This window comes from Manis javanica, chromosome X (assembly GCF_040802235.1).
Source record: "Manis javanica isolate MJ-LG chromosome X, MJ_LKY, whole genome shotgun sequence".
Lineage (NCBI taxonomy): Eukaryota > Metazoa > Chordata > Mammalia > Pholidota > Manidae > Manis > Manis javanica.
Genome location: NC_133174.1, coordinates 140,153,882 through 140,176,078, shown reverse-complemented (window position 1 = coordinate 140,176,078; position 22,197 = coordinate 140,153,882). Strand labels below are relative to the sequence as shown.

At 56.6% G+C, this 22,197-nt stretch overlaps 2 protein-coding genes across 5 annotated transcripts in view; both read left to right on the top strand.

Annotated features, from left to right (window-relative positions):
• The window catches only part of MECP2 (methyl-CpG binding protein 2), a 65,915-nt gene extending 55,513 nt beyond the window's left edge, over positions 1-10,402 (top strand). The window contains exons 2-3 of one of the 2 annotated variants that reach the window (XM_036991017.2): positions 818-872; positions 982-10,402. In XM_036991017.2, coding sequence (XP_036846912.1) covers positions 1,059-1,907 — 849 coding nt within the window. In that variant the 5' untranslated portion in view covers positions 818-872; positions 982-1,058 and the 3' untranslated portion in view covers positions 1,908-10,402. Of the gene's footprint in view, positions 1-817 lie in introns of both variants that reach the window. The other variant, XM_017680145.3, reaches the window with a different exon arrangement.
• Positions 10,403-13,531: 3,129 nt separating this feature from the next.
• On the top strand, positions 13,532-21,184 carry IRAK1 (interleukin 1 receptor associated kinase 1). Of its 3 annotated transcripts, none has more exons than XM_036991024.2 (14): positions 13,532-13,758; positions 13,845-14,012; positions 14,120-14,251; positions 14,369-14,469; positions 14,656-14,844; positions 15,074-15,138; positions 15,366-15,480; positions 16,248-16,369; positions 16,915-17,056; positions 17,423-17,488; positions 18,700-18,936; positions 19,585-20,020; positions 20,464-20,607; positions 21,059-21,184. In XM_036991024.2, the coding sequence occupies exons 1-14, from the start codon at positions 13,623-13,625 to the stop codon at positions 21,118-21,120; spliced, it is 2,115 nt and encodes a 704-aa protein (XP_036846919.1). In that variant the 5' UTR covers positions 13,532-13,622; the 3' UTR covers positions 21,121-21,184. The 3 variants fall into 3 exon arrangements, with proteins under 3 accessions (XP_036846919.1, XP_036846920.1, XP_017535632.2); XM_017680143.3 differs by having other exon boundaries at positions 13,534-13,758; positions 16,849-17,056; XM_036991025.2 differs by lacking the exon at positions 14,656-14,844 and having other exon boundaries at positions 13,533-13,758; positions 16,849-17,056.
• Positions 21,185-22,197: the final 1,013 nt, after the last annotated feature.

Genomic DNA, 22,197 nt, shown 5'->3' with positions numbered 1-22,197 from the left:
AGTCATTCTGTAACATTGCTTCATGAGCCAGAAAAAGTACAAATTCATAGGGCTCAGTCCAGTGTATGAATCATGTTGGGAAAGGTGGCTTCTCTGAAAGGGGCTCTGGGGAAAGACACAGATGGGCTCCATGTGCCTTTCCAACTGTCCCTGGCACATCTGTCCAGCTTTGGGCTGGCTGCCAGGCATTTCCTGTTGAAACAGTAACTTCCAAGCCAGAGCTTCAGAGGAGCGAATAAGTACCTTTCAGTTCTGCCTCTTAGATGATCCCGAAAAGGTTAGCAGTTTTCAAAGGCTATTTGCAGACAGCTTCATTTGATCCCAACAACTCTGAGAAGATGTTGGAGACCGATCCCCAGAGAGGCTAAGCAGAACAACCTGAGTTCAGGTAGACGATGCTCTGCTGGAGGGTCCGGTCCTGGCACTGCCCAGCAGAATGGGCTGGACAGGGTCCCCAGGCCAGACCCCTTTAGGGGCCAGAGGAGGAGCCCTGGTGGCAGGTCCAGTCCTTGGGGTCATTAGGCAACAGCTGTGGAGCACCCAGCCCTGAACTTCTCTGGCATCAGAGTAGGCTGTGCAGGTGCACACTGCTACTCAGCGACCCAGCTGGTTTATATGTAGTCATGGCTGTACCCCACTAGTATGAGCTTAGCTTTGCTTATCTTAGATGTGACTCTTGTTCAATAGTATCATCAGGCATGTCTGTTGCAGAACGTCTTCTTCAGAGAGTTTATTACCACTTTCCATTCTGCCCCATCTTTGACTTGGCTGCAGAAGCTTGTAATCATCCTTTGTGTTTCTCCACTTCTTCCCACAGTCCCCAGGGAAAAGCCTTTCGCTCTAAAGTGGAATTGATTGCATACTTCGAAAAGGTAGGCGACACCTCCCTGGACCCTAATGATTTTGACTTCACGGTAACTGGGAGAGGGAGCCCCTCCCGGCGAGAGCAGAAACCACCTAAGAAGCCCAAATCTCCCAAAGCTCCAGGAACTGGCAGAGGTCGGGGACGCCCCAAAGGAAGTGGCACTGCAAGACCCAAGGCAGCGTCATCAGAAGGCATGCAGGTGAAAAGGGTCCTGGAGAAAAGTCCTGGAAAGCTGCTCGTCAAAATGCCCTTTCAAGGTTCACCTGGGAGCAAGGCCGAAGGGGGTGGGGCCACCACATCAACCCAGGTGATGGTCATCAAACGTCCAGGCAGGAAGCGAAAAGCCGAGGCTGATCCCCAGGCCATTCCCAAGAAACGGGGTCGGAAGCCTGGCAGCGTGGTGGCAGCTGCTGCCGCTGAAGCCAAGAAGAAAGCCGTGAAGGAATCTTCCATCCGGTCTGTGCAGGAGACTGTGCTGCCCATCAAGAAGCGCAAGACCCGGGAGACGGTCAGCATCGAAGTGAAGGAGGTGGTGAAGCCCCTACTGGTGTCCACTCTTGGTGAGAAGAGCGGAAAGGGACTGAAGACTTGCAAGAGCCCTGGGCGGAAAAGCAAAGAGAGCAGCCCCAAAGGGCGCAGCAGCAGCAGCAGCACCTCCTCCCCCCCCAAGAAGGAGCACCACCACCATCACCACCACCCGGAGCCCCAGAAGGCACCCGCACCGCTGCTCCCACCCCCTCCCCCGCCCCCACCTGAGCCCCAGGGCTCTGAGGACCCCGCCAGCACCCCTGAGCCCCAGGACTTGAGCAGCAGCGTCTGCAAAGAGGAGAAGATGCCGAGAGGAGGCTCGCTGGAGAGTGACGGCTGCCCCAAGGAGCCAGCTAAGACTCAGCCTCCGGTCGCAACCGCCGCCACGGCCACGGAAAAGTACAAACACCGAGGGGAGGGAGAGCGCAAAGACATTGTCTCATCCTCCATGCCAAGGCCAAACAGAGAGGAGCCTGTGGACAGCCGGACGCCCGTGACCGAGAGAGTGAGCTGACTTTACACAAAGTGGATTGCAAAGCAAACCAACAAGAATAAAGGCAGCTGTTGTCTCTTCTCCTTATGGGTAGGGCTCTGACAAAGCTTCCCAATTAACTGAAATAAAAAATATTTTTTTTTCTTTCAGTAAACTTAGAGTTTCGTGGCTTCAGGGTGGGAGTAGTTGGAGCATTGGGGATGTTTTTCTTACCGACAAGCACAGTCAGGTTGAAGACCTAACCAGGGCCAGAAGTAGCTTTGCACTTTTCTAAACTAGGCTCCTTCAACAAGGCTTGCTGCAGATACTACTGACCAGACAAGCTGTTGACCAGGCTTCTTAGGGTACGCCTGCACCTCCCCTCCCTTCCACACCTCCCCCCCAGTGTGGTCATGAGGGACAGAGAGCAGTTGAGACGACACGCCCATTTTCGCTGCCATTGGTACCCCAGTCACAGCTCTCCTCTCCCTTCACCCTGCCCTGCCTCCAGCTCCCCCACTCCTACCCATACTGGGACAAGGAGGTGTGAGGCCAGAGAGACAGATTCTTTAGAAAGATGGAGATGGCCAGTGGCTACAGCCCATGTGATCCCACCCAAAATGGCACGGATCTGGCCCCACACCAGCCCCATCCAAAACCGACAAGGACATTTCACAGGACAGGGAAGTAGCACCTGTGCACTCCAGTGCTGGCATGGCTGGGAGGGAGTTGTCCTTTGAGCTGCTGGGTGTAGTCTGGCCTAAGCCACAGGAGAGTATGGCCCACAGCCGTCCTCCAGTGGGTGGCGCTAGAGAGAAACCGTGGAGGCAGCAGGATGTAGCCGGCCCTCTGGCCAGCCAAACACGCAGGGGACCGGAGGGATTCCTAGTCGCTCTGAGCAGTCTGTAACTGGTAGTGACAGGTACAGTGAACAGGGCCAGGGGTAGGGGTAGGGGGCCAAGGGGAAAGAGGGAAAAATGTTCTTCCAAAACTTTCCAATTCTACTCCTTTAGGGACAGCTTAGAACTATTTGCACTATTTGAGTCTTCATGTTCCCACTTCAAAACAAACATGCTTTGAGAGCAAACGGGCTTGAGTCGGCAACACTTTGTCTGTCAAGGCACAGACATGACAGTGTTTAGAACTACCTGGATATGTACATACCTGCGCTTGTTTTAAAGTGGGCTTAGCACATAGGGTTCCCACGAAGCTCCGAAACTCTAAGTGTTTGCTGCAATTTTATAAGGACTTCCTGATTGGTTTCTCTTCTGTCCCATTTCCTCTTCTTTCATTTCATCTTTTCATTTCTCCCTTCTTCCTCCTCGTTCATCCCTTCTGTTCCAGGCAGCCGAGTGCCCCACTATACCCCAAGCTGATGCTGGTCAGCTCAGGCCCCCAGAACTCACCCGCCTCTGGCCTTCTGGCTGCCAGCCCCACCCCATTCCTAGCCCTGAGGAAGCACCTGGCTCTGCTGAGTCTGCCTGGCCTTACCACCTTGGCCTCTCTGAAGGGGAAGAGAGCAGCAAGGTCTTCCTCTCCTAGGGACCCCCCCATCCCTGGTCAGACCCCAGATTCTGGGCCTTCCCAACTTTTCACTTGAGAGAAGCAGGTGGGAGAAGTTGGATGGGATGTGGATTTGGGAGCCTAGGGCAGCATAGAGGCCTCTCTGGCCTATCAGAATTATCAAATGACCCAGCCCTGACCTTGGCCTTTGCCAGGCCCCACTAGCACAGTCCATTGAGACAGGGCAGCAGGTAGAACGAATGCAGATGCCCCCAGCCCTAAGCTGGGACCAGCGCCTAGCCCCCTGCCCCGCCCCTCTGTTCCTCCTCTACCTAGGAGGGGTTCTTTGCTGACAGGAGAGGTTTGGCTTCCCCTTGCTGGAGGCTGGGTGGGGCCAGCACATACACATCTCCACATCCTCGCCCGCCTGGAATATGGGGTGGGGACTTCGAGGCTTGGGCTTCCCGTAGTGTGTTAACTGATGAGTTTTCCATCCTCCGTTCAGGAAGTCCTTATCTAGCTGCATACCTTCATCATATTGGTATATCCTTTTCTGTGTTTACAGAGACGTCTCTTATATCTAAATCTGTCCAACTGAGAAGTACCTTATCAAAGTAGCAAATGAGACAGCAGTCTTATGCTTCCAGAAACACCCACAAGCACGTCCCATGTGAGCTGCTGCCATGAACTGTCAAGTGTGTGTTGTCTTGTGTATTTCAGTTATTGTCCCCTGGCTTCCTTACTGCAGTGTAACCATGAAGGAGTGAAACATTCTAGAAACTGTCTAACCCTTCCCTGCCAGTCCTTAGTGATCAGGAACCATAGTTGACAGTTCCAATCAGTAGCTTAAGAAAAAAACGTGTCTGTCTCTTCCAGAATGGTTAGAAGCAAGGGAGTTTGCCCCTTTGTTTGCAGTCATAGTTGGCCTTTCTAGCATTTTTGTATCCATTTCCTTATGCTGCACAAGCAAGTCCCACAACCAAACCTGCTGTGCTGTCGACCCTCCAGGCTTCACTTCTGACTTCTCCCCAGAAAGGGAAGGGGGCTCAGAGGAGGGGGCAAGTCCTTCCAGACCCCTCTTCCTCCTAGGACAAAGGCTCCTGACCCTGCAGTGGCCTCGCATTCCTGGCAGCTCCAGAGGATGCCTATATCTGTACAAGCATGGCGTACAGCCAGTTTGTCATGGAGACGCCGTCCACTTTGGTCAGGTTTTTATGCACAATGCTTAGCCAGTGAAAGTGGCTCCTGAAACCAGTGTCAGGAGCTGGCCCCCCATTGGCTCAGTCCAATCTGGTCCTGGGGAGAGTGGTACAGGGCCCACCATGCCCCTGCTTCACGCAGGACAGTTCATTCAGAGGCTGACTGGGCATTGTGGTCGAGAACACAGCATTTTCAGGTGGTTTTTTCCGGCCCAGCCCGCCCTGCAGCCCGGTGGCTCCCCAGCTTCTTCCCCTAGGGTTCCAAAGCTGCAGGCGGCACCTGAGGCGCCTTACAGTCTTCTTTCTCTCCCTCTCCTTTCTTCCTCATTCCCTCCTCTTTCCCAAATAAAGGCATAACAAGTGAGTCACCTTTAAGCAGGCCGTCTTGGTGGTTTGTCGCCCTGGCAGGCAGGTGCCCTGCAGCTCCCCGCCACCCCTCTCCTGGGGTCAGGTAGACAGGAGGTTGGAGGGAAAGCCTAAGCCACAGGATTCTCTCAAGCTGTGTTTGGCCCAGTTTGGGGTGTGACCTCAATTTTGTGTGTCCTTGTATACTATGAAATTGGGGGGGGGGGGCAGCATCTTTTAGAGACTGAAGAATACAGGAATTGGCCAACAGCTTTCAGATAACCTGTGGGGCTAGGTCACAGTCACATTCAGCCTCCCCGGCCCCCGTTCTAGTTGTTAGCTACTACCTCCTCTCCCAGCGCAATTCTGTGTGTCCTTGAGCTCCCACCACACCTGGCCTGGCTCAGTCCTACCCATTGGTGGGCTTGTCCCAACCAGTGGAATTGCCCACCTTGACGCTGCAGTGCACTGGGGACACTGGGCCACCACCAGGCTCTAGTACAGCTCCCTTCTACTGGTGCTGTGTTCCCATATCAAAATGCACAAGAGACAACTAGAAATGCCATGTTCCCCAGGCCACCAGTGCCAAACCAAGGATCCCAGCCCCTTAGCTCCCAGGAAGCTGAAAGCCAAAGGGGTAGCCTTGGGGGTGCTGGCCCCAGGTGGGGTCTGGACACCCCATGCAGGTGCAGGTAACAAGTTTGTTCAGTGGCATCATTCCATGCTAGAGGTCACTAACAGTGGCAGTGGGACCCGGAGCAGCCCCAAGTTGTCACATGCTGCTCCGCCCAGCTTGTCATTACTGTGGCAGAGATCATGAAAGAGGGTACTAGCTGGCAACAATGTTTGGTTGGAAAGGAGTTTACTTAGCTGATGAGACTTCTGGATTTTAAGTAATTTAATAAACAACTCAAGCCCCAGAGGGAGCAAAGGGTATGAACTGAATCCACCAGGGGAGGCCAACTGGACCTGGAGGAACCCAAGTGCAGTCTCGCAGCTGAGCTCTGCCCTTTTCTGGAACACCGGGGAGGTCACAGGTACTAGTTCTTGGAGGAGACCTTTGGCGCATCCATTCCTAGCCAGTGTCATTGCCCCGGATCGTTTCCTGATGTAAGTTTCACACACTGATTGTAGGATCTACAGCCCAGACCTCAGGAAGTCAGCTGGGCCTAGAGCCCTGTGGGGGTTTGCCTAGCCAGCCCCCGAGTCCACTGAAGGTGGTGTAGGTGCTGGGGGGGAGCGGGGGGCAGGCTCCCTGCCCCTGGCCGCTGCCACACCCAAGGGCCCGCTCTGCTGTGCTCGCTGTGGGGGTTCCATCTTTGCTCTTTTCATCAGCAGACTCCACTCTAGTGGGTTTGTTCAGCCTCCATTTTTGCTTTTTTTCTTTTAAGTATTTTATCAATCTTCAGAAAAGGCATAGTCAATTGTTAACAAATTGCTAGGATACTGCCTCCCCCAGGGTCTAAAGTTACATATTAAAGGGGAAAAAGTGAATGACTGAAACTTACTCTGAACAATTCAGAAGGAAAACCTAGAAAACATTTGACAGAAAATAACATTTTGCTGTTTCTGAATGAATAAGAGCAAGTTCTTGCAAAAACGCTGATCAAAAAATACCTGGAGCCTGACAGTGCCGCAGGTGAAAGGAGGTCCAGCCTGAAGCCATTGGGTCTGAGACTTGGGGCCATCTTGTCCCTGAGGAGCCTGTCGCTCCTTGGGTAGCAGTCCTTGAGGACTTGGCTGCCACCCTGTCCCGTGGGGTGGCCTGGAGGTTATTGGCCTGCCTGATCCCAAAGCTGCACGAGCCCAGCCCTTGGTGTGGGAAGCAGAGTGTCACCAGTGACTCCGGAGGCCTGTGACATTCTCACCACCCAGCACTGCCTGTCAGGAAAAACAATTTCTAACTAAGGCCCAGGCATCTAGGGAGAAGAGGGTGATGTCTCCCCCTGGAACAATGGTTGCAGCCTGTCCCGAGGACACCCCTGCACTGCTCTCCGTGCAGCCTAGGGCTGGGACAAATGTTACTTCCTCTGAAGTGTCGAGGTGGGGGCTGCCGCCTGAGTGCCGGCTATGCTGTGAGTCCTGCCCCTGGGCCAGTGGGAGGATAGTGCAGCAGGTGAAACCCTCCTGCAGGGGAATCTGGCCTTGGAGTTTCAGAGCACTTGGGGAACTTGCCAATTGCCTTTGCTCCCTTAGCTCCCCCTTTCTATCTTACCTTTTCTCAGGTTGTGCTCAGCAGCGAGAGAGAACGAGAGGAAAAGGCCAAGAGCCTGGGCTGCTGCCCACGGGTAGTCCCTATCCCTGCAGTGTTTGTGCGTCAAGTGACAAAGCTGTTCTTCCTGGTGACCCCGATCATATCCGGTATCTTACAGACTATACACATAGGCCTGCTCGGTCTCCTCTATCTGGGCTTTTGTTTTGCTTTTTAGTTTTGCTTTTAGATTTTCTGTCCCTTTTATTTAATGCACTGACTAGACACACAAAGCAGTTGAATTTTTATATATATATATCTGTATATTGCACAACTATAAACTCATTTTGCTTGTGGCTCCACACGTAAAAAAAGACCTGTTAAAATTATACCTGTTGCTTAATTACAATATTTCTGATAACCATAGCTTAGAACAAGAGAAAATCAAAAAAAAAAAACCACAAACACACACACACAAAAACGACAAGTCTGTCTGCTGGTCACTTCTTCTGTCCAAGCAGAACTGTGTTCTTTCCTCGCTTCTTTCAAGGGCTTCCCTGTGCCAAGCAAAGGAGGCTCCAGGTAGCATCCGGGTTTCACAGTTTCTCCTGCGCTGGTGAGAGGACAGTTCACTGCATCAGTGGGCACAAGAGCACTCCTGTGCCTGGCTAAGGCCATGATGTACTTGGTACTGTCTGGTCCCCTTGGACCTCTGGGTGGGGCGATGAGAGTCCATGGGGGGTGGCCCAACCCAAGCACAGCACCACCCCCTCCAGTGACTCGGGCAGAGTGGTCCCGTGTGGAGAGTTGGCTCAGCAGACCTCCCTATCGGCAGGGCTCCCACCTCAGTGAGTCTGGGGGCTGGAGGGGAGATGGGAAACCTGTGGCATCCTTGAATGTGTGAGCCACACCACATGGAACACCGGGGACCCCAGAACCACGTGCAAGAGTCCAGTGGGTCTCCTCCAGGAGTAGTGAAGACTCCAGAAACATACCTTCTCCCCCATCCTACGAGTAATTGCATTTGCTTTTGTAATTCTTAATGAGCAATATCTGCTAGAGAGTTTAGCTGTAACAGTTCTTTTTGATCTTTTTTTAAGTAATTAAAAACACCAAAAAAATGCAGAAACTTGTTCTTCCAAAGCAGAGAGCATTATAATCACTGGGGCCAAAAGCTCCCCTCCCTGTGTCACTACTGAGGCCTGAACCAAAAGAAAAATGCTTGTAGGCCCGTTGGTGGCCAGGCTAGCTGTGGGCCCCTCAGAGGACCTGGGCTGGGGGCCTCCAGGCCCACTCCAGCCTGCGTTCAGTATTAGCACTGGGTCTTGACATCCTTTCCCACCCAGCCTGGCACTGGGGCAGTGGAGGCCAGGAGGCTGTTGCCGCTGATGTTTGGCCACTAACAGGTGGGAGTCTGCATGTGTTCACAGGCGTGCTGACCGAAATCTGAATCGGCGCCCGAGTTAGCCTCACCTGGGGACCTCTTGTCCTGCCTGGATGGAGCAGGGGCCACCCAGTTCAGTGTTTCTGGGGAGCTGGACGGTGGAATGCAAAGAAAGGCTTGCTAGAACTTGAAGCCTGCTCCTTCCTTTGCTATCAAGGCCTCCTTTTCTGTTTGATTTGTCACTGCTTCAATCAATAACAGCCGCTCCAGAGTCAGTAGTTGATGAATATATGACCAAATATCACCAGGACTGTTACTCAATGTGTGCCGAGCCCTTTCCTCGCGCCGGGCTCCCATGTACCCTGACACTGTAACGTGTGCTGTGTCTGCTCTCCTCCCCTCCTCCCTCGCCCTCCCCTTGTCTTTCTGGGGTTTTTCTGTTTGGATTTGGTTTGGTTTTTACTTCTCCTTTTATGTTCCAAACACGAGGTTCTCTCTACTGGTCCTCTTAACTGTGGTGGTGTTGAAGCTTATATTTGTGTAATTTTTGGTGGGTGAAAGGAAATTTGCTAAGTAAATCTCTTCTGTGTTTGAACTCAAGTCTGTATTGTAACCATGTGTAAAGTAATTGTTCCAGAGACAAATGCTTCTAGACACCTTTTCTTTACAAACAGAAGAATTTGGAGGGAAGGGATGGTGACTGAGATGAGCGGGGCTGTCCTTTTGCCCCAGGAGGGAATCCCCAAAGAGATGACCCCTGTCCAGATCAGCCAGAAGCCACCCAAAGAAGTTAAGCCCAAGCCAACGGACTGAATAGCTAATGTGTTGCCATTTTTGAAGTCAGAGCAAAACCAGGTTTTGTTCTACCCACTGGATTCTTTTGCCCTTTTCCCCACCAAGAGTTACTAGCATCATTATTATTTTTAAGGACAGTCAAGGTTGATGTTTCTGTGAGGGGAGCCAGGAGGGGCATGGGCAGAACTGGCCTTGCCTTGGTGGGAAGGAGATGGGGCGGGCCTGAGTAGCAGGGCTCAGACCTGGGTGGTCATCTCCCTGGACACCTCCACTGTGGCCACAGGTCAGGTCTTTGTGGATAGGGCAGACTGGCCACTCTCTGCCTGACACAACTCTTCATGGCAGGCCCAGACGGTGGGCATTACCATTCAGGCCACCTCCCCTCCATCCCACCCTGCCCTGCAGTGCACAGCCCGGGGACATGGCGGCAGAGGGGGCTTGGCACTCTTTGCTGTCATCCAATCCCCAGCAAAGTTTGCACACAAAGAAACCCCTCCCCTTCCCATGGCAAAGCAGATCCTTCTCAGAGAAGCCATTACCCCACCAGACATTGGGGCTTATGAAACAGGGACACCTGGTGGCCCCTCCTCTGAAAGGCAAGGATAGTGCTGACTAGTGACTGTTTGCACATGGGGTTTAGTAGCAGGAAGAACCAGTTCGGGTGGCTGCCCCTTCCCAAGTCACAGTGACACCGGCCACCCTGTGCAGAGGAAGCCAGCTCCAGCCCAGAAGCCCAGCTAAGGGTAGGGGAGGTGTGTGTGAGGCGTGGGGAGCTGCCCAGGACAGACTTGGCTGGAGATGCCTCGAAAAGCCCTCTATCGCATTCACCTTCAGTTTTTGTGTTTTGGGACAATTACTTTAGAAAATAAGTAGGTCGTTTTAAAAACAAAAAAATACTGATTGCTTTTTTGTAGTGTTCAAAAAAGGTTCTTTGTGTATAGCCAAATGACTGAAAGCACTGATATATTTAAAAAAAGGCAATTTATTAAGGAAATTTGTACCATTTCAGTAAACCTGTCTGAATGTACCTGTATACGTTTCAGAAACACCCCCCCACACTGAATCCCTGTAACCTATTTATTATATAAAGAGTTTGCCTTATAAATTTACATAAAAATGTCCGTTTGTGTCTTTTGTTGTAAACTCAAGTGATTTTTTCATAAGGTTCTTTTACTATTTGAAAAGATGGGCAGCACGCAGTTTTATTTTATTTTTGTAAGTTTTCTAATACGTGTGAAAGCAAGGAGTGCTCAGCATGCCTTTCTAAGTGATGCGTTTGCACCTTTTGTTGGGAAGTACTGTACCCTGTGCTATTAGCATTCTCGATAAATCTCTGTGAAAGTGACTCCAGGTCTGGGCTTTCATTGTCAGACAGCTCACCGGACAGCATGGCAGTGTGTTTCCTCATTCTGTCTGGCTGTCCCTGAACACAAATAGCCGGTGGCTTTCAGGACAGCCACGGGAGGAAAGAGCAGCCCACTCCATAGACCACCTGTCCTTGGGTGTCCCCAGGCCGCACTTTCCAGGTGCTGTGCTCCTGCGCGTGCCAGGAAGCTCTCTGCGGCAGGCTGGGAAGGAAGGGCCAGGTGTGAACCCACTGTGCCCAAGGTCCGAGGCAGGTGGGCTACAGGCCTTCTGCATGGCAGCATAACTTCCCTGTCCCTGAGAGGTGCCTTGGTCTGAATGTGCTGAAGCACTTTTGGAAATACCCTCCTTCCCCCTACCAGCTGCAGCTCCTCCCAGGCTACCACCTGAGACCCTCCCATGGCCTCTGCTGACCTGGCTCCCTGCCCAAAGGGGGCGCTGTCATCACTGTGGGGTTTGCAGGCCTTGTCACATCCTGCGGGTGCTCCCTGGCTTCCTGTAAGGTTGTGTGGGCTCTCAGGAGCTGCCTGCCCTACCACAGCTGTCCTCACTGGGCTGTTGCTGGGCTGGAAGGAATGGCAACTTTTCAGTGTCCAGGTGCACATGCAAATGTGGACCCACCTACTAGAAGGTGCACTCCAAAGGCCTGGTCTTGAACATTACAAAGCAAAGGGTTGAAATTCAAACTGTGTGTATTTGTTGCTGGGCAGCTGCATCTGATCTGGGGAGGTACGCTAGGTGAAACCTCAACCAGGCCGGGGAGCATTCTTGACTCTGAACAAGAAAGAATTCTTGAACAGGTCTGACGAGTGTAGGTAAGGAAAGAATTCATTAAAGCGAGAGCGGCAGTGAATGGCAGCAGCTGTGCAGGCAGCAGAGGGAGGAAAGGGAGGCTCACTGAACTCCTGCTCAGCATAGGGCAGATCCGTTGGCAACTTCTAAAGACAGTGTCCCCTGGCATCCAGGGCCCACTTGCATCTGCATGATTTGGGAACTAAGCCCCCACCAGGCCAGGATTTGGGGGAGCTGCAGAGCACTGGATGGAGGGAGATGATGTTCTGAGAACTTCCCAGAGACAAAGACAGGAGATTTTCAGGCAGCCTGCTAAAGAGCAGGATCGCACAGCTGCTGTCCTGTCTGCATTACCCAGGGGACGGGAACCTGCAGGCCAAGTCAGAGTTCTCAGCAGCCTCTCCCTACTTGTCTGGAGTAGGACAGAGAGAGTGAAGACTTGTGCTTTCTGGAAAAGAGAACGAAATAGCAAAATAAAGACATCACTGGAGGAGTACAGAGACAAAACGCAGTAAGCTGAGCAGTGAGGTTTTATTTAAAAAGTACACACTCAGAAAAGGGAGTGCGGGCAACCATAGAGATGAGACGCACTTAAGGGCTTAGGATTCTGTCTTTTAAGGATTTCAGGAATGGGGCAAAGGGCCAGGGGATGTGTAGGCATGACATGTCGCATGTGTATCTCTGGTGAGAGGCATTATGTCACCACCCACAGTCAGTCCTCTAGATGTTCTGTGAGATAAACTTAACAGAAGGAATTTCTTGATCCTGTTCTCCAAGGTAGTGGTTACCCACAAGCAATGGGGATTTATCATTTCGGACTGCCTACCCTGCCTAGAGATGGGCTGCTGGCTGATTACCAGAGGGTGTGTTAGTTCGGAATCGTAACCTCCTGACACCCTGGTTTTTAAAATGGAATCTTAGTTATAAAATGGTGTCCCTCCTGCTCTTACTATACTGTTTATATCTTGGCATTTTTCATCACTGGCAGGAGAGGGAGAGCCTTCTGGGATCAGGATCAAGAGGGCAAGGGGAACTTGCAAGCACGCCCCAGCTGGGGAAACAAAGGAGAAAGTCACGCTTGCTGCTTGGGGGAAGTGGTGGGCAGGGGGCCAGATATCTTCTCCCATATAGTGGGGGAGGCAGACAAGTGAAGAGACTTATTGCACTAGAGCTGCCACACACAGCAGAGGCTGTGGCCTGACCCACCTGAGGGGCCTAGGGAGCCAGGGGACAAGGGTCATCCCTGTAAGGGAGCAGTGAGAGCAGTGGGTCTGTAGGGAAGAGATGGAGCAGAGATGTTCGGGAAGACGACAGGAAAACAGTGTCAGCTTCTGTGTGGTAAGGGGAGGGAGGGGTGCCAGAGAATCCATAGGAATCAACGGCTGCAGAGTATTGTGGAAATGGGCAACAGAAACAAGTGTGGCCAACACATCAAACAGGCTGGGAACTGAGCTTGCCACCTGGAAGAGGTCGGTCTATGCCAGTCCCGAGGTGCGCCCAGGGAGGAGGGGGGCGGGCAAGGTGTGCAAACTGAGCCGGCGGTGAGCCAAGATGGAGAAGGGACAGCGGGAACTGAAGGCGCTTTACTTGAGACGTAACCACGTTTTATGTGCTAGTGGGAAGGAGCCAGCAAAGAAGGAAAAGCAGCAGATGCGGCCAAGAACTAACAATGGCAGGAGCAGGTTCCTGAAGGCGCCCAGCCAGGGTACGGGAGGTGGGCGGAAGGCGCCGCTCCAGGCGACCCGCGCCCCCAGCCTCGCCGGCGGGCTGCAGGAGGCCAGCGGGGGGCTCTGGGCGCCCCACACCTGACCTGCCCGGCCTGGACCTCTGCCGACGCTCCGCTGCCCCCCACACGAAGCCAACCTTTCTCGGGGGACCTCACGCCACCGCCCCGGCCCGCAGTCCCGCGCCCCCGCCAGGCCCTTTATGCCCTCAGACCGCCCCTCCTCCTGGAAGCCGCCCGGCCCGCGTCCCCCGGCTAGGCGGCGCCCCGTGCGGCGGAGGGCAGCAGGGCGGAGGCGGCCAAGATGGCGGCGGGCCCGGCCCCGCCCCTTCCGGCCCGCCGGGCGCCGCACGAGGTCGGCTTAAAGGGGAAGTGAGTCAGTGTCTGCCCACCCGGCCGGCCCAGGCCCGCGCCCGCCGCGGCCCCTAGAGGCCCCGGCCCCGGCCCGGCGGCGGCGGCCATGGCCGGGGGGCCGGGCCCAGAGGACCCCGCGGCCCCTGGAGCCCAGCACTTCTTGTACGAGGTGCCGCCCTGGGTCATGTGCCGCTTCTACAAAGTGATGGATGCCCTGGAGCCCTCCGACTGGTGCCAGTTTGGTGGGTGCCGGCCCCGGGGCGCAACGGGGGGTAGGGTGGTGGGCGCGGGCCTCGGACACCGAGGCCTGACGCCCCCCGCCCCGCAGCGGCCCTGATCGTCCGCGACCAGACCGAGCTGCGGCTGTGCGAGCGCTCCGGGCAGCGCACGGCTAGCGTCCTGTGGCCCTGGATCAACCGCAACGCCCGCGTGGCCGACCTTGTTCGCATCCTCACGCACCTGCAGCTGCTCCGCGCGCGGGACATCATCACAGGCTGTGAGCGCGTGGCCCCGGGGGCACCCGGGACCGCCAGGTTGGGGGCCACCTGGGGCACCCCCCTAGGGATCCCCTCACAACCGGGCCTAACCGTACGTTACTTCCAGGGCAGCCTCCCACTCCACTTCCACCCCCCAGCACCACTGCGCCGAGGCCCAGCTGCATCTCTGCAGCCACCGAGGCCGAGGCCCCCAGCCTCCGGAAGTTGCAGTCGTCAGCCTCCACCCTCCTCTCCCCAGGTAAGAGAGCTTGGTGTTGGGCTTGATGGACAGAAGAAGGGGCCTCCTTGACTATGGCTGTGGCTGGAGACCCTGGCGCTGGTCCCTGCCGTCCTCTCAATTGGTATCTTTATGAAGCTTTTCCAGGCTCCCAGACGCATTCTGGGCCTGAGCTCCACCCTGTTCCAAGTCCTGCTGCCCTCCTGCCACCACCATCTCCAGTCCTTTCCTTTACCAAGGTAAGTGGGCCCTGCTCCCAGGAAAGGTTCGAGATCAGGCGCAAGAAACCCAGGCTTTGGTGCACTAGGGAGCCCCGCAGGGCCAGCCAGGAGGCAGCTGGGGTTGGGGGATGTTGCAGCCCCCCAACCCCACCCCAGAGGGGAGGAGGCAGGACCTCCCCACCTGATCCCAGTCTCTTCCCACAGCCAAGCTCGGAGAGCCAGGTGTCCCTCCTGCAGGGGGCCCACCCTTCTCCATTCTGCTGGCCCCTCCATGAGATTGTCCAAGGCACCCACAACTTCTCAGAGCAGCTGAAGATTGGGGAGGGTGGCTTCGGGTGCGTGTACCAGGCTGTGATGAGGAACACGGTGTATGCTGTGAAGAGGCTGAAGGAGGTGGGTGTGGGGTCCCACAAAAGCCCTGGAAGGTCCTCGGCAGACCCTCACCGTTCTGGTCCACCTCCCATGGGGCTCCTTCAGCCTCCTAATTCCCCAGTGCGAGGTCTCCAGACACTTGGTTGTTCTGGGCCCAGGACAGGTAGCCATGGGAGTGGCCATCAAGCCTTGCTGCTAGAGCCTCATGCTGTGCACCCCCCCACACCCCTGTTTTCCCCGGGGGCTGCAGGAGGCAGACCTGGAGTGGAGCACAGTGAAGCAGAGCTTCCTGACTGAAGTGGCACAGCTGTCACGGTGAGCCTGGGGTGGCCCCTCTGGCTGTGGGCAGAGGGAAAGCCCCACAAGGGCCCCCCTGGTCTCCAGGGCCACATACCACGGTGCCTGTCTTCCTTGGGCCCCCAGAGCCTGCGAGGCCTAGCTCATTGAGGGACCAGCAGGCACTGCCCACCCCCAGCACGGCCAGATGGAAAGTGTGGTACAGGCTGGAGGCCAGAGGACTCAGGTCCCACTTTTTCAAGCAGATTTCGTCACCCAAACATCGTGGATTTTGCTGGCTACTGTGCTCAGAGTGGCTTCTACTGCCTCGTCTATGGCTTTCTGCCCAACGGCTCTTTGGAAGACCGCCTCCACTCACAGGTAGCTTACTTGACCTGGCACATGGGACCCACAGCGGTCTTGACCCCAGGGCAAAGTGGGGCCTGGGACCTGGGCTCTTGGCTTCTGTGAGTGGGTCCCACTGGCAGTCAGGGCCCAGGCTCAGGGTTTGGCATGAGGTGGATTACCATTTTCCCCAGAACTCTTTCCCGTGGCTTCTCCCTGACTGCTTCTGGAGCCTGGCCCCTTGGTGCCTTTATAAAGGGCATAATTGCCACAGACTAGCCCAACTCAAGTTTCTCTACTTTGCAAGCAGAGTAGTGGAAGGGTCTCGTCAGCATTACCCCCCCGAGGATGGGGGCAGCGGGCTGTGCTGTCCAGACCCGCAAGTGGGCTCCAGCTAGTGAAGTGCGCACAAGATACAAGGGCTAACAGCACATAGGATAAGAGTGTCCTGGACCTCACACTGTGTCAGGGGAGGTGCAGAGAAAGCCTCCGAGGTGCTGGCTGTCCTGGGAGGAATGAATGAATTCCAAGCACTGAGGACCACCAGCTTCTGTCGTCAGTCCCAGAAGCAATTCCCCAGCCGTCGTCCAGTCCTCAGCCTGCTTTACAGAGCATCAGAGTAGCTTGGTCTCACTTGACCTTGTAAAGTAGCCATGGAGATTTGGCTGTTTGTTTTCCAAAAGGGGAAACTGAGGCCCGGATGCATGTCCAGACCTTGCAGTGACAGGTGGAGGGAGAGTTGGGATCAAGGAGCGGTACCGCCCCTTCAGCTTTCCCTGTGCCCCTTTGCTCTGCCACCCCAGACCACTCAGGCCGGCACCCCTCTCTCCTGGCCTCAGCGACTGGACATCCTTCTGGGCACAGCCCGGGCAATTCAGTTTTTACATCAGGACAGCCCCAGCCTCATCCATGGGGATGTCAAGAGGTGAGGAAGTGACACAGCTGAGCCTGTGGGGCCCCTCAGAGGTGCAGGGGTGGAGTCTAGGCCAGGGGAAGGTGCTCCCAACCTTCTGCCAGCAGCGAGCAATGGCTCCTGCTCACTGAGGCCTGGCGTCTGGCCCCAAGGAGCCTTGCCTGAGTGCCCCCATGAGAATGGGCCTGTCCTCCCTTGATCAAGAGAGAGAGGTGTTAGTCGTGAGGCCTGGGACGTCAGATCCGGGAGTCCCAGGTGACCGAGTACCTGACATGGGACAGATGGAGAAGCATAGGCCAGGCCGAGGACAGGCTTCCACTGATGAACAGGGGCCCAATCTTCAAGGGTGTCCCTGGGGCTGCTTGCTCGGAGCCCCTCAGATAGCTGGAATACTCGGGTAGCATCAGCAGGGAAAGGTGTGGGCCAGCAGGCAGGTCCAGGGGGGCAGAGCAGGCCAGGGCCAGGCTGACACTGCTCCCTTTCCCCCCAAGTTCCAATGTCCTTCTGGACGAGAGGCTGATGCCCAAACTGGGGGACTTTGGCCTGGCCCGTCTCAGCCGTTTCGTAGGGGCCAATCCTGGCCAGAGCAGCGCTGTGGCTTGGACTCGGACTGTGCGTGGCACCCTGGCCTACCTGCCCGAGGAGTACGTCAAGACAGGGAGGCTGGCTGTCGACACCGATACCTTCAGCTTCGGTGTGGTGAGCTGCGGGGCCCTCCACTGGCTTGGGGTGGGGGTGGGGGCCGGGGGGCTACAGGGAGAGCTGAGGCCATGTGGGCCAGAGGCCGACCCGGCAGGAAGCTGGCAGAGCTTCAGCTGCAGGGCTCCTCCCTCCCTGGCAGTCCCTGTCCTCAGCCTTCCTCTTCATTTCGTATGTGTTTCTTCACGTGGGCCCTCCCAGTTGCCTGGGCTGTGGTCCCATAGTATGTGGCCGTGTCCCTGCCCATCCAAGGGCCATGCCCCTGGCAGCCCCAGTCTGAGCCTTGGGTTGGGCTGCTCCACCCAAGGCTTAGGGCAGTGCCACCCCAGAAGCCACCACTACACTTTCCATGCTCCCTCTCTCCAGGTAGTGCTGGAGACCCTGGTTGGCCAGAGGGCTGTGAGGACACATGGTGCGCAGACCAAGTATCTGGTGAGCCTCCTGAGGTGGGTGGGGCAGAGAGGGAGGGAGAGAGGCACTGCCCCTGGCACCCAACAGGTGCAGCCCCGGAGGGTGGAGTGATCCAGAATGCACTGCCCCACAGAAGCCAGCCTCTGCTGCTGAGTCACCTTTGAAAGTAGGCAGGGCCCAGAGAGCTTCCTACCTCACCGAGGACAAACCTGTCTTTCTTCTCTAGATGCGATGGGTGGGGCCTCTCCAGACCGCACCTGGGTTAAGGGCGGGGGAGGGGGCATCCCAGCAGGGGTCCAAGCTGCCCCACCCCCTTGCCCCTTGGCTCCTGTCTGCCTCACTGTGGACTGAGATGGAGACGGGAGAACTGGGTTCTGGCCACGGCCTGATGGCGGTCCCAGAGTCCACCCCTGATGGGCCTGTCCCCTGACCCGGAAACAGACCTAATACACAGTTCCAGGGCCCAGAATGTGCTTGGTCAACAGTTACTGTTTGTGTTTTACAAACGCATACCTCGCGCCGCAACTGCTTCCGGCTCGCGCTGTTCTGGCCATGACCGGTTCTCAGTAGGTCCAGGCTGGGACGGGGACGACCGCCAGGAGCCCCCCACTTCTCCCTGTCCACACCCACCTGCACAGCTCGCTGGCGCCGTTTCCAGAGCCAGTCCCTCTGCCGCCGCCCTCCGCGTGAGCACTGCCGTCTCCGTGCGGCACACCAGACTCCCCGCGGCTCTTCAGTCTTGTCCAGACCCTTCCTATCTGTTCTCCATGCCACTGCCCAAGTAATCTTTCAGAAACAGAGAGAGATTGTGACAGCTCCCTTGCCTTCCTGCCCACTGTGCGTGGAATGAAGGCCACCCCTGCTGGCTCCCTGCTGCCTGCCCCGGGGCCTGTGTGCGGTCCTGTCCCTCTGCCTGAAAGCCCGGCCCCACCCCCGTCCTGTCTCCACCCCAGGGGCCTCTCCTTGGGGCGCTCCTCCTTGGCTCTACCGTCTTAGGCTAGTTCAGGCCTTCAGGTTCCATCACAGGTCCACATAGGGTTAGGCTCAGTGGCTCTGGGAAGGCAGGCCTGGGTGTTCTGTTTGTTGCTATATCCCTAGGGCCTGGGGCAGTGCTGGGCACACAGTGGGTACTTAGTGAATCTGAAGAAGGCCCACAGGAGTCTGAAAGGGCCTGATGAATGTGGTGAAGGCACAGCCCCCTGGTGGCCCCACTCACAGTATCTGTCCCACAGAAAGACCTGGTTGAAGAGGAGGCCGAGGAGGCTGGGATTGCCCTGAAAAGCACCCAGCCCACACTCCCAGCAGGTCTGGCCGAAGGTGCCTGGGCTGCCCCGATCTCCACCCAGATCTATAAGAAACACCTGGACCCCAGGCCTGGGCCGTGCCCACCTGAACTGGGACTGGCCCTGGGCCAGCTGGCTTGCTGCTGTCTGCACCGCCGGGCCAAGAGGAGACCCCCCATGACCCAGGTAGCCCTGGGAAGACAAGGGGGACCAGAAGCAGTTGAGACATCGGCTGCCCAAGGGGGACAGTAGCCTGCAGGAAGTTCCCCATTCCTGGTGCTGCCCTGTGACGAGCCAAACACAGTACCTACCGGGCTGCTTTGTGGCTACAGCCTCCAGACATTCCTTGCTTGCCCTTCGGTTCTTTGTGGGCAGCTGGAGCCCCCCTGAACCCCATCTGGTATATGAGAAACAAAGGGGTCTTAGTGTACCCCCTTCTGGGAACACTGCATTTGCCTTTTGCTGTCCCCTCCCTGGATGCCACCTCTTCCTCTCTTGACAGTTGACAATAGAGGGCAGCAGGGCAGTGAGATGTACTTTCTAGAAAACAGAAGCCATTTCCAATCCTTAGCTCTGGTGGCCACGACTCAGCACTCCTTGTGACAGGGACAAAGGGCAAGGGACAGGGCTTTCCCAGCTGCAGGGTGTGCAACCTTGCTGGTCCCTGCAGCCCCCACAGCAGCTGCGTGTGGCCTGTGGTGGCAGCCCTGTGGGTGGGCCCCAACCATCTCTGAGGGCTGTGACCGGTCAGCATGGCCAAGCCCGGCCAGCCCAGGAGCTGGGAAGAGCCCCACCCGAGCCACTCACCCTGAGAGCAGCTCTCTGTCCTCGCAGGTGTACGAGAGGCTGGAGGAGCTACAGACAGGAGTAGCAGGGCCATTCCTGAGGCCAGAGGCTGCCAGCTGTGGCCCTCCTTCCCCCCAGGAGGACTCCTATGTGTCTGCCACTGGCAGTGCCCCAAGCAGCACCAGCCCCCAGCAGCCCCTGACAGTGCCCTCTGGAGCCCCAGCCCAGGCTACAGAATGGCTCCAGAAGGGCCCCAGCCAGCCTGTGGAGAGTGACGAGAGTGTGTCTGGCCTGTCTGCCGCCCTGCGTTCCTGGCAGCTGACCCCGAGCTGTGCCCCGGGCCTGGCCTTGCCAGGCAGTCTTGGACACGGGGCTGTCGTGCAGGCCTCAGCACCCCTCAGGCAGGCTGGCTGTATTCAAGAGGGTGCCACCCAAGAGTCAAGCTGGGGGAGCGGCCCGGGCCCCTGGCCCACAGCTGTGGAAGGTAGCTGGAGGCAGATGCCCAGGAGAGGGACCAGGGCCCTCTGCAACAGTCCCCTCACTCCACACCCCGGGGCCTGCTTTTAAGTTCACTCTTCCCTTAGCAAGCTCCAGGCCACTGTCACAGGACAGGCGGCTTGCCCAGCTTTGGGAAGGGGTGCAGAGGACAGCCCAGTGCTGTGTCTTCTCCCCAGGCTATGCCCTCAAGGTGGGTGAGCGCACTTACTGAAAGCTGGGCACACAAGGCTCTGTCCAGAGTGGGGCTCCTGGCCTAGCTGGGAGCTGGGGCCCCAGTGGTGCCCGTTCCGGGCCCTGCCCTCAGAGAAGGCACTGAGGACTTCCGTCCCAAAGGGGCAGGGAGCTAGGCTGGGGGCCAGGAACACTTGTGAGGCCACAAGTGGAAGCAAGGAGTTCCTTGCAGCTAAGACAGTGCTCTCCCCACCCCAGGATCGCTCCTGGGCAGCTCCGCGCCATCACAGCCACCGCAGATTGTCATCAACCCGGCCCGGCAAAAAATGGTGCAGAAGCTGGCCTTGTATGAGGACGGGGTCCTGGACAGCCTGCAGCTGCTCTCCTCTGGCTCTCTCCCAGGTACCTCCGGACTGGCCCCTGCCACTGCATGCGCTCTGCAGCTAGAGGGCTGCCCTCTAGGGCCTCGGGCAGGCTCTTCATGCCAGCCCCAAGCAGCTGCATTGCCTCTGGTGCTACCTGGACACGGCACCTGCTCCCCGAGAGGTGGGACAGCACAAGTGCCCGCCACCCCTGTAATGAAGGCTGCCTGTCCCAACTCGCTCACCTTCCCCCGACAACAACTCCTGTCAGCAGGGCACCCACCGCCCACTCCCCTCCCCCACCTATGCTTCCAGAACGTCCACAGCCCCAGCGGGCATTTTCCATTCCAGGTGCCATTTGAAGAATAGTAGCGCTTAGGAATAGAAGCCCCCAACTCCAGAGAGTGCCCTGGGAGCTGAGGGGGGAGCACAGCCTGGCCTTGGCTGGGGCTCTGGCCCCTGTGTTTGCTAACTGGCACTTCCTCCTGCAGGCTTGGGCCTGGAACACCAGAACAGGCAGGGCCCTGAAGAGAGTGACGAATTTCAGAGCTGATCTGTGCACCTGGCAGATGCCCCCAAACCCGGAAGTCAAAGTTCTCATGGTTGGAAGTTCTCAAGGCGCAGGAACTCTCGGCAGCCTGCAGGGGGTGGGGGTGGGCCCCTCCTCCCAAGGAAGAGCAGTGGTGGCCCCTGCTGATGTAGGGATGTGGGCACAGGACTGGGAGCCACCTGTGCCAGCTGCTGGGAGCCATCAGGGCGGGACATCTCAAAGTCCTGCCTCTGAAAGCTGATGGTGCAGGAGGGGTGGGGGGAGCGCATGTCTGAAGGCAGAGTGGGAACAGTGCGATAGAGCAGGGGGCTGGCTCCCCTGAGAGCTGGGCAGGACAGCCCTTAGCCTTTCTCTTTGGACTTGCCTGAAGCCCTAGGGCAAAGCAGCCACTCTGTAAAACAGCCAGGGCGCTCCCAGGCAGTTGTGATTTGGAAAGATGAGGTGTGGCTGTCCTATGGTTCAGTCCATGAGCTGGAAGTGAGAGTGCTGAGACACCCCAAAGGGTCCAGCAGTGTCCCCATCAAGCCAGTGTCTGCAGATTCCACTGGGGTCTTCGAGTTAGCCTCACGTGACTGCTGGCTAGGCTACCCCTAGGGGCTACAAATGGGCGCCAAGTCACGTCAGGCTCCAGAGAGCACAGGTTCAGCCTCGGGCCCGGTCCCTGATTATGACAGGGACTGCTACCCAAGGTTCGGCTAGGCCCGAGCCCTGTATTACCCAGATAGTGAGATGCCCCAAGAAGGTGAGAAGTTGGGAGCAAGGCGGAGGAGGAGGAAAAAAGATGGAACTCACATTTTCAAGAACATGTCATGTTTCATGGAGCTGAATGTCAGAAGTAGCCCGGGGCTGTAGCACAGGCTTACACTACATGCTCCACAAATCTAGGCATTGAAGTTCAAGTTGTCCTGAAGTAATAAAAGCTTATGTTTTGACCTGTGGCTGTGCTTGCGGAGTTTGTAACACTGAAAGCCTTGAGCTTTTCCAGTGCTTTTCACCTCAGGGATCTTGCCTGTCCTACTAAACACCAGACAGCAGCGCACCGCTGCCCCCAGTGCCCGCAGCTCCTCTGGAGGCTCCTGT

What these genes read in the sequence shown, in the direction of transcription:
- IRAK1 (XM_017680143.3), top strand. Translation starts at nt 13,623, where the DNA reads ATGGCCGGGGGGCCGGGCCCAGAGGACCCCGCGGCCCCTGGAGCCCAG. An exon ending in CTCCGACTGGTGCCAGTTTG is followed by an intron (nt 13,759 to 13,844) that starts GTGGGTGCCGGC and finishes CCCGCCCCGCAG; the next exon opens with CGGCCCTGATCGTCCGCGAC. An exon ending in ATCCATGGGGATGTCAAGAG is followed by an intron (nt 16,370 to 16,848) that starts GTGAGGAAGTGA and finishes TTTCCCCCCAAG; the next exon opens with TTCCAATGTCCTTCTGGACG.